The sequence below is a fragment of the Atractosteus spatula genome, chromosome 13 (genome assembly GCF_055471065.1).
Source record: "Atractosteus spatula isolate fAtrSpa1 chromosome 13, fAtrSpa1.hap1, whole genome shotgun sequence".
In the NCBI taxonomy this organism is placed as follows: Eukaryota; Metazoa; Chordata; class Actinopteri; order Semionotiformes; family Lepisosteidae; genus Atractosteus; species Atractosteus spatula.
This window is the reverse complement of record NC_142718.1, coordinates 33833391-33844351: the sequence shown is the minus strand read 5'-3', so window position 1 is coordinate 33844351 and position 10961 is coordinate 33833391. Positions and strand designations below refer to the sequence as shown.

The 10961-nt window shown below is 39.5% G+C and overlaps 1 protein-coding gene across 21 annotated transcripts in view; it reads left to right on the top strand.

Moving 5' to 3' along the window:
* The first annotated feature begins 293 nt into the window (after positions 1-293).
* lrrfip1a (leucine rich repeat (in FLII) interacting protein 1a) overlaps positions 294-10961 on the top strand; it is a 70901-nt gene continuing 60233 nt past the window's right edge. For 15 of the 21 annotated variants that reach the window (XM_088931344.1, XM_088931343.1, XM_088931341.1 and 12 more), the window contains exon 1: positions 560-1275. In XM_088931344.1, coding sequence (XP_088787470.1) covers positions 1186-1275 — 90 coding nt within the window. In that variant the 5' untranslated portion in view covers positions 560-1185. Of the gene's footprint in view, positions 330-435; positions 455-559; positions 1276-10961 lie in introns of those variants that run through there. The other 6 variants (XM_088931339.1, XM_088931336.1, XM_088931327.1 and 3 more) reach the window with 3 other exon arrangements.

Genomic DNA, 10961 nt, shown 5'->3' with positions numbered 1-10961 from the left:
TTCTTTTGCTCATTTAACACTCAAGTCAGTCTATTATTCTTCATAGTACTGGTATAGCCTTTTAATTTAAAAGGAAACATTATAAAAAAACATTTCTGCGAATTTACCTTCCCCGAATTGTTTTAGAGTTTAGAGGTTTGCTTTGTCTTGAAAACAATGAATTGGACGATACACTAACAAACACACGCTGTAGCAAGTTAAACGTGACTGTGCATGCTCAAGGGTTACCAGCTGAGCAGCTGTTCGCTTGTATCAGGACTGGGATACATCGGATGCAAGCTCAGCTAACACGAATGAACCTCGTGTTTCATTGATCGATCATATACAGTGTAAGGATACATTATATACGTTTCTGTGAGTCTAAGACAACATCTGCGCCTCCACACAACACCTTGTGTCACTTAGAGCGGAGGTCGGCTGTGTAAACCGCCAGCTGTAGCTTTAAGAATAAGAAGTAAGAGATTTCTGTTTTAAGCGTTCATCAATAAAAATAGCGGCGAGGGTGAGAGCATTGCTTGTATGCAGCGCTGCCTTAAGCCCATAGGCTGGAACCCCGGAACGCGTATTTATCATGGTCTAGTCTTCATCCGGGAGTGCTTTCAACACTGCATGCAACTTTTTTGTGACAGAAAGAAACCGTATCACGTCGTTTTCTTCAAAACGGGCCGTCAATGTTTTAGACAAAAAGGGAATAACATAGGACCCGAGACAAAAAAGGAAGAGCGGGCGTTAATTCTGTAAAATTTAAAATATACGTGAAGGTAATGGCGGACTGATGATCAAACAACTCGTGCTGAGCGTGTAAAACATTTGGAGACGATACTTATGTAGAGCAAGCAGACATGTGTTATACAGATATGTATGTTGTGGTTATTAGAAACAGACTTCGTGGAGATGTTTTGTAAGGTGGTGGCGCACGGCTTTTAAACAGCGCACTCCAGGAAGGGAGCTTACGGATGTGTGACCCAATGCCAAGTAACGGATACAGTACTTCATATCAAATTTAATGTAGCGATATATTACGCTTTCTTCTTCCTCTGCCCTCCCTTCATCAGTACATTACAAAGTCAACAGCGCAGGAATTGGGAAACAATAGTTATAAACCAGAGTCGGTCTTGGTCTGCCGTGAACGTTTCTTTTATAGTAGGATTTTTCTACCCCCCAGAATCTATAAACGTTTTAGAAATGGGAACTCAGGGAACTGGGAGGAAAAGAATTCCCAACAGAGAAAGACTGTCGGCAGAAGACGATGCCCTGAATCAAATTGCAAGAGAGGTGAGTGTTTTAAAGAAACAACTACTCTACCAGTCGTACAGTCATACTGCGCAAAAAAAAAGACCTGCATCCAAATGTCGGATGTTATGATTCTTTTATTTTGGCTTGTAATTTTTATTTTAACCGACAAATCCCACCTTCTTTTAATAATATTTCAATTCTTGTCCGTTGATTACCTCCCACAAAGGAGGTATTGTGCAATACTGTACATCACATTTCAGATCTGTTGCCTGCTCTTGTTACGGCAGAATGAAAAGGCATTGCTGTCACTGCTACCCCAGGGGTATGAGGATGTTGACAAATATAGGAGCGATGTGTGAACTTCAAAGTGACAAAGATGCGCTATTTCGATGGTGGTGAAAGTCACTGTATTTTTGTAGACTTGGCCTGGTGAATTGTCGGTTTGGTTCTGTACAGTATGACTATTCTGGTCTGGTTGTACTAGCTGTGGGAATGTTGGTCTGCAAAATTTTGCCATGTCGGAGCCCCACTTACTGCCCAACTGAGGTTGGGGGGTTCGTGAATGGCCGACGTGCTGCTGTTGAATTTCAGATAGGGCCTGAACCCTCAGCTGCTGTCTGACACATCGTTCAGCTTCTCTTTTACCGGCTCATTTGCCCTTGAGAAACGCTTAAATGGTCAATTATTATAAGCACAGACTGAGTTGGTGTAACGAAACGAACGACCTGCAGGCATTAGGTTTCTTTGCATGCGGGTTATCAAAAATTCAAGAAGGTGGCTGGCAAGTCAGTATATTTCACACTTGTAATGCTTTTAGATGAAGTGCTTCCTGTGACAGTTAAGACGGTTACTGTGAACGGCTCCATTATCTTAGTCTCTGAAGCGTGGACACAGTTTATTACAAGACCGTAAAGGACAAATTACAGAGTAAAGGAGGACTGTTTTGGTGATTTGCTAGTGTAATTATAGACTCCACGCCGTTATCAAAAGTGTAATTTGCAGTTCATCTACCATGTGATAACGTGGTATATTTCATCGTAAGTGCCGAAACACTGTGACAACTGCCTTAGTTTCAGTCTGCTTTAATGACTGGTGCCAGAGTCACATTCAGATAACCCTGAATTGCTGTCAGATCACTCTTTTGTGTTTCGAATGTCTTCGTTTTTGTAAAATTTTAGATAGTAGTCGTTTTCGGCCTTGAAAATACTTTGAAGTAACGTTGATATCGCCATGGTAGATCTTCCTCCTCTTAGCACCATGTACAGTAACTGTTGCTTTTAGATAAGAAAACAATGCTAAGTCTGTTCGCTAATCCTGTGCTACTGTTGGATGATAGTTACAGAGGTGCACTAAATTCTGGCGTGCACGTAATGACAGAGCAGTGAAACTTTGTCTACTGAGGGGAGAGAGATTTACATATCTTTCATGAGCTTTTAAAACCTTGACTCCACGGGACTCACGTGACAGCGTACTGTCTCCTGTAATAATAGCTCCCCAGAAAACATAGGTTAATGATAAAAAACAAGATGATTTAAAAACATTCCTACTACAGCAGTTTAAGGAGTTGGACGATTTAGTGTGGGCATTAGCTTATACGAAGAAAGATTTCAAGAGCTTGTTGCTTTCAACAATACAACATTAAAGCATGCTGAGTGTAAACTAGCCTCATACTGTAGTTCCTTCAGACTTTTTTTTGTCAACTTGCTTAAGTGTGTGAAGCGTAATCTGTAAAAATGAGTTTAGAAGTTTAGGAATCCAGAGCTTGATTGAAAACAACCACAGAAGTCATTATTGCTTTTTCACCATCAAATGATTTTGAAATGATCTAGTCATAATCTGGAATTTTCTACACTCCTGAATTACTTTATTTTGGAAATTCACAATCTACTTTATGAAACTATGAACAGTACACTGCTATAAACATTGAAGTGTCCTCAGTTGTAGTTTTAGTTGTTGCCTGGCATTTCTATGCAAATGTCATCAATAGACCCTACAGTGATACAGAAGGAAGTTACAAAAAGTTAATCTTAAAATTTCCTTAGCAAAGTTGTTGATTCGTTTTTTTTGTAAATCCTTTAATTAAGGCTATTTCATAGGTGATTTACTAAAAAATGTGGCTTTATTCCCTAGCATGGACTTTGTAGATTCAGTGTACGACAAGCCAAACTCCATACAGTTCATAGTTTTCAACAGGGCTGTGGACGTAAATGCAGGTGAATTACTGTATTGCCAAAAAAATGAAAGAAACGACAATGACTGCACAGTATGTGCTAGTAATAATGCAGACAGTCTGAAGAGTAATCTAAAAATGCTGTCAACTTTCCTTGTAGCCTATTCCTGAGCAAATGTGTGCATTTAAATGAAAGTGTATGATCCAGCACAAAACTGATCTGAGATGCCTACTGCGATGCGATCTTCTTGCTTCAGTGCTTATTGTCAGGAAGCACCTTAGCCTGCGTGTGACATGAATGTGGTTCAGTGAGTTCTGCATCTGAATGTATTTGGCAAAGGTTTTGCTGAATTTAAGGGCCAAGTGCACAGCCCAAGAAGGAAATTTGTGCTCGTAAGACAGAGGAAGTGTGGATTGTAGCACAAGAAGCAGAACCTGCCTGTGAAGTCAGATGTTGCAAAAGATGTATGCAGATCACTTGTTTAAGGCCGTGGCTTTCTTTTAACTTTAGATATAAAACACATACTCTGTTGCTCTGTGCTCTAGGAGTACAAACTCCTTGTGCAGTAGGGTGGGTAAGGGGGGCACTGTGACTTTAAAAGCAGGGTTGTGAACATCCCACAGGGCCAGCAGACTGCCGGACCTGGTATGTCAATCTTGATGAGCTGGGAAATTCTGCAACAAGAGGTTTAAAAATAGAACTCCCTTAAAGATCAGCTGTTATTTCACCCTGCCCTGCAACCTGTGCAGGGTGTAACGTTTTCACCTGAGACAAACAAATGTTTAGGTTGACATGTATTTGCAAAATTATTGGGAGGCAGTAACCAGAATGGTAGAATAAGTTGCTAAGAACTGAAGTGTGAAAAGTACGGAGAGCAAATCAACATTGGTCATTTCTTGTCTTGTTTAGCACATCCTGTGTGAGCTTACGTTGGTCGGATCAATTTCTCTTCATTACTATACTGTGGACTTGCTGTGGAATTTAAGATTTACTTGTAATTTGCTTTGTTGTCTGGGGGAAGTGCTGGGCAATCAGCTAATTGGTTACAGTACAACAGCAATACATCACAATTAAATTTGGCTGCATGTAAGTATTTGACAAAATGAGTATCATTCTCTTGTCAATGCATGGAACTTGCAGCCCAGGAATCATGTAATGTTTTGAGTCCTGGGGAATCTATATTATATATAAAGTGGCATTAGAGTGCAAGTTTTAAACAGTAGGCCAACTGTAATGTGATTGTCTTAAAGTTTTATAATGTGCTAACCTTTTATCCTGGTTAGTTTGTAATCCACCCCCAAAAAATTAATACAGATGCACAAATTGTGAGGGACAGTTTAATTAGTTTCAGCAGGTGTATTTGTGTGAGTATCAGACCAACAGTTCTTAAAAGTAATTAAAAATATGGCTTGCTATCAATAACATAATGATTATTGGATCAAAAGTTTCTTTTGATACTGAAAAGTGATTTTTTTTACATTGTATGTGCTCTAGTTTGCCCCATCTTGGATTAACAGTTCTATAGAATGGCTAAATAGGGTGTGTGTCCCTCTTCTAAAACTCCTCTTCTCAAACAGCATATCTGTAATCTGCCCATTCCTACGGTGTTATAAATAGAAGGGGGAAGGGAGAACAGGTTGGGCTGATGTCAAAGGCAACTTATCTGACACAAACAGAATCCCTTATATCCCTTATCCCAGACCTATAAAGACGGCAAAAGTGTGAATTAGAGTACTTGTGGTACACAGTACAGTATCTGGGCTGAAAATGACTTGAGTTATACAGGATATACTGTATGCATCTCCTAAGAATTAATGCTTTTAAGAAATTTGTGTTATTCACTGACTTTAACCAAGTATGTATTAGCAGTAAAAAATTTCACTGGCCAGTGCCAGTGGGCATGAAGGTAATTTAGTTTTCCAACTCCTCAAATAATGCATTTATGCACAACTGCAGTTCAGTTTTATACTGCTTGAATACATTACAAATGATAAAATAATCAGTTTTCAAGTAACTTCTGACTTTGAAATACAAGACCTGTTAACTCTCAAGCATGTCTATTTGCCTGTGTCCTGAATCTATACAGTGAAGTTTCCCTGGAATTTTAGATTTTAACCCTTCAAGCTTCAAAATTCCATGTTTTTCTTTTAATCTGGAAATGATGGTGCAGTTTATCATTTAGTAGAATGTCTCCTCTTGACAAACTCTGCCCAAAAGATTCCAGTAACTGTGCTCATGTGCCTAATAATCTTTTTTAAAGATTTATGAGGTGAAATGAAAGACTTATTTGCACAGTGTTATCCTTTTCTGCAGTGAAATGATATGTAACTGCTGAGATGTAAAATGAATCCAGAGCTGCCTGACATTTGAATGTTAAGATATATTTTTTCTTTATTAAGTTAGGTCAATGGGGCTGTAGCACAGTGGTTAGCACTGCTGCTGGAACCAGTTCTGAAACTGGGGTGCTATCTGCATAGAGTTGGTATGTTCTCCCCATATTCATGTGGGGTTTCTCTAGGTGTCCCTGTTTTCTACTACAATCCAAAGACATACTGGTAGGTTAAGTAACTTCTGGGAAATTGGCCCTGGTGTCAGTGTGTCTGTGTCTGTGTGTCTGCCCTGTGATGGACTGGAGTCCACCCTGCCTTGTGCCCATTGCTTGCAGAGTTCTGGCTCCCCTGTGACCTTGAATTGGATGAAGTGGTTAGAAAATGTCTGAAAATTAGGTTAATTCTTCCCTTGATTATTAAGGATGGCTTCGACTTCATATGAAGTAAGGAATATGCTGGAAATGCCATCTCTAATTTAGTGTTGGCAGAGTTTCTTACACCTGTGTGAGCATTCATCACAAAGTGCAGACTGAGAGTCCACAACATTGGTCCTGCTAAACGTTGGTTGAAAAGTTGCTCCCATATAGCAGTTTTCAAGGTGATTGCTTAAGAAAATGTATGCCCTTTTAGCTTTGAAAGAAGATTAATTTAAATTTGCAAGTATAGCTTTGGAGATTTTTCATCAGCTAATTCCGAAGGAATAAAAAATATATTATTTTTACAGTAGCTCTTTAATTTTGGTGAATCTGAAAGCTCATTTTCTGTTTCAGTTTACAACAACATTCAAATAACAATTGGTTGCTAACGTCTTAGTGCATAATTTGAGGTTGTGCAGTTACACATAATCATAGTTTATGAATGCATGCTAAAAGTACTGTAATTATAAAGCACAAAAAGACTAAGAAAATGCTTTGTGATGGTCGAAATAACATTCACTTTAGAGACTTTATCTCTAAAATTGATTTTCAGGCTGCTTGCTGTGGTCTGATTAAATATAATTAATTTAGTAGTTTAATTATCAGTGTGCTAGTCTGATCCTTTGAAACATGGTTGGGTAAGAAAGTGTCACATCAGAGAATTAAACTTCTGGAATTGGAGATCTGGAGGAAAATGTAGGACACAGAGCGGCAAGTAGGTACTGTCAGCATATTCTTTTATTTTTGGTACCAACAATACAGAACAGTAGCTTGACCTTCTAAAATCTAATTTTATTGTTCCTTTCTGATGGTTTCAGTAGTTCATCCAAGTCATTGTCAGAGCAAGGAGGATTTAGACGGCAACTGATTATAAAAATGAAGTTTATGTTTGTGTTGTGTATTTGTACTTATGATAATGCAAAATTACAGCCATCCGTGGCTCACAATGAGTGTGAATGTGGTGTGATCAGACTTTGCTGTGTTGTACATATAATAAAACAAAGTCTTCTGAGTGGCTTAACTGGTAAAGATGCTTGTCCAAGTGCAGGTTGAACTCTGCAAGCATGGGTTCAAGACATGTTATTAAGTGTTGCCAGCAGCCATATCACCCTGCAACTCACAACTGGCAACCCACTGAGGCTAAGCAGGTGTGAGCCTGGTCAGCAGTTGGATGTGAGACCTCCTGGGAAAAACTAAGGTTACTGCTGGAAGAGGTATTAGAGGGGCCATTAGGGGACACTCACCCTGCAGGCTGTGTGGGTCCTAATGCCCAGTATAGTGATGGGGACATTGTACAGTAAAAAGGGGCTATCCTTCAGATGGGACATAAAACCGAGGTCCTGACTCTTTAAGGTCATTAAAAATCTTAGGGTGTTTCTTGAAAAGAGTAGGGGTGTTACCCTGGCATCCTGGCCAAATTTTCCATTGGCCTTTACCGATCATGATTTCCTAATAATCCCCATCTATGAATTAGCTTCTATTCTCCTCCCCACTGATAGCTGGTGTGTGGTAAGCATACTAGTGCACTACGGCTGCTGTTGCATCATCCAGGTGGGGCTACACATCAGTAGTGGTGGAGGGGAGTCCCCATTACCTGTAAAGTGCTTTGAGTGGAGCGTTAGCTATATAAAGCGCTATATAAGTGTTAGGAATTATTAATTATTATTAAGTGTTACCGAGTTGGTGTGGGATTCGTTGATCAGGGATCTCTTGGCTCTTAGTGACAGGGAGACCCTGTTACATGTATAGATATATTTGTTGTTGTTTTGCTTATTCAGAGTGCTTATTCTTTAGGCACAGTTGTAGGCTGATTAGATTGGTTGCGTCTTAGTCAAAGGTCACAAGTTGACATTCTATTGATGCTATTTTGTCCTTTTGTGACAGCAGGTGTTTCACCTCTGAAATAACAGGTGCTATGTACATTTACAAGTCATTTAATATCGTCTCCCAGAAGGGTAAATTCTCAGAGAAGTATTGAATCATGTTCAATAATTCGGGATCCTGACCAGAAGGAAAAGTATTTAATATCACATTGTAAGGTGTATATTAACCCTTTACATAAACCAGAGGGAATCAGCACATCAGACATTGTTTCGCTTTACTTCCAAAAATCTGTTCTGTTGAATGGCAGATGTCTTTTTTTAAGTGCTGACAGGACCTTAAGTGTGTTGAGTCAAGCAAGTGAATGGCACACCAGGACAGGTGTGGTGCTCAAGAGAGATGCAACCCTTTATTGTCACAGAGGATATCTCGATGTACTGATATTTGCAAAAATCTGAAAGTACTTATAACTCCTGAATTGTAAACAAAGCCCTTGCAAAGTTGTGTTTTGGCCTCACAAGTAAGGAAAGGTACTTAATATGATATTGACAGGTATTTATTAACCCTTTATATAAGCCAGAGGGGATCTTGTTGGAACATTGGACTTTCTTTTCCTCTACTTCCAAACATCTTATCTTGTATTTGTTTATTTAGGGTTAAATCTTTAAGTGTGTATCCATCCATTTTCTAACCACTTCACCCAATACAAGGTTGTAGGGGAACTGAAGCCTATTCTAGCAAACTACAAGCGCAAGGCAGGATACACCCTGGACAGATGCCAGTCCATCGCAGAGTACACACATAGACACAAACATGCACATACTGTACTTACACAAGGGCCAATTTTTCCAGAAGCCAGTTAACCTAACAGTGTGTCTTTGGATTGTGGGAGGAAACCAGAGCACTCCATGCAGACAATACCCCATGTCCATAATTGAACCCAGTACTCTGGAGCAGCCCACTACTCCACTGTGCCTCCCTTTAATATATGAATCATATATTCCTAAAAATATCTTCATATATTTATGTGTAGGCCTATGTGTGCTTATCTTTTAATAGTAATACTGTACTATCTTTTTAGTACAGTATGTCCAAGCAGCTGGCTTTAAGACCACTTACCATTATGAAAACCTGAAAAACATGTCTCTGCCTCATTTTTGTTGCCCTTCCTTGGGCGCCAAATTAGTAGGTGTTTCCAAATTTTGTATCGGATGATCAGATATTGGCAAGTAGGGTACCAAAAAATGCCTTAAAGTCTTGTGAAAAAAGGAAAGATAAACTTCAGCATGAGAACTGGGTTAGATAGGAAGAGTGGCTTGCTGCTGTTTGTAATGTGGTAAGGACGCATAGTTTGCACTGAAGTCAGAAGTTGGAATTGTGAGGGGATAGTGCTGTGAAAGTTTATACAGTATGGTTGTGGATTAGCCATTGTCTACCTTATATTTTGGGGAGTGATTATATTTTAGAAATGCAGCTTGGCTTCCTGGGCGGAGCCTGCCTCTTAGCATAGAGTTGCTCATCTCTGGACTAATAAGGCAGGAACAACTCTTTTCGCAAAACAGCCCAGTGTAGCGAGAGAGAGAGACAGCAGGGTGGGGTGTGAGAGTAACCGACTGGGCATGCTGACAGCTGCTTCCTTCAATCCCTGCAGCCCCCACATCCACACTCCACGCGCAAATGCAAACAAACAGGAAAACCAAATCCCAAATAGGGGATTCAGGTTTCACGGAAAGACGGAATATGTACACTTAACTCCTTCACTTGAAATCATCTGCAGTCTCCAGTGTGCTGCCTTGCATGAGAATTTCTGCTTTCCTTTGTTGCACAATGCTGCTGGGTTAAAAAAAATGCAGATTTCTTTTCTCTTACTGTTATTCCTTGTGTCCTTTTGTAGTAATAGACATCCAGAACTTTAAGGTTGCATAACAATACTGATTTTTAAAATCTTTGTTCTTATTGTATTTGTTGAATGCTTGCAATTAGGCACGGCTGAGTATTTATTAACTCTGAAACAGGTTTAAGAATCCTCATTAATATTAAGTTTAATATACCATCTATTGGAGTAAACATTGAGTCCAAGTGGACTCTGAAGTTCCTTTTGAGTTTAATTTCTAATGTTAAAACCTCCTTCCAGAATCTCAGAAATACTGTATATTTACCATAGATGGAAGCCAGTGCTGTATTTAAGGAATTTAGAGATGGTATTACATGTACTTCTGGCTTGATTACAATTTCTAATATCAGAAGGCTTCAGTTTGTTCCAAGTACTGCTAAAAATCACCTTTCCACACCAGACAAGGGGAGACTTAAGAGAATGAGATATTGAAGCCAAAGTGTAAAACATGGCTGCCTAAAAATGGCCAGTTCAGTTCCTTCTGGGTACGTTATCTTTTTTGACTTTCCACAGTCATTATTCCTACAATCATATAATTCTGAATATGTTTTTAACCAATTTGTTCAGTGGTTGTTTTAAACCGCCATATTAAATAGTAGACCCAATCACCAGCAACTGAGGCAAGGAATTATCCTTTCAAGGAAAGGTGGCTGTTAATTTATGGTAGCGCAGATAACAAATAACAAATATGTATTGAAGATGAATAAGAGCATTTTAGGAACAAGTAAAGGTTTATTCCATGCTGAAAAGAGAGGAAAGGAAACACAACGTTTCGGCTGTGGAACCTTCTTCGGCTGTGAGAAAGATAGGGCAGTCAGCAAAGATAATATAGCTTGGGAAAACAAGCGGAGCAGGGGAGAGGCAGAGTGGCCAATCATGTGGTGCGAGGTCGAGACAGGTTAGGAGCGGTGTGAAACGAAACCTACAAATGAATAGAGAGAATTAGAAGAAAACAAGTCTGTCGTTGAGAGAAGGTGTGAACCAAGTTTCAGGATAATTTTAGTTGCTGATGTCTTTCTGCTATAGGAGTTAAGAAACCCTACTTTGAGAACGATCATGGCCGTCAGAGGTGAAATGAGAAACTATGGGCTTG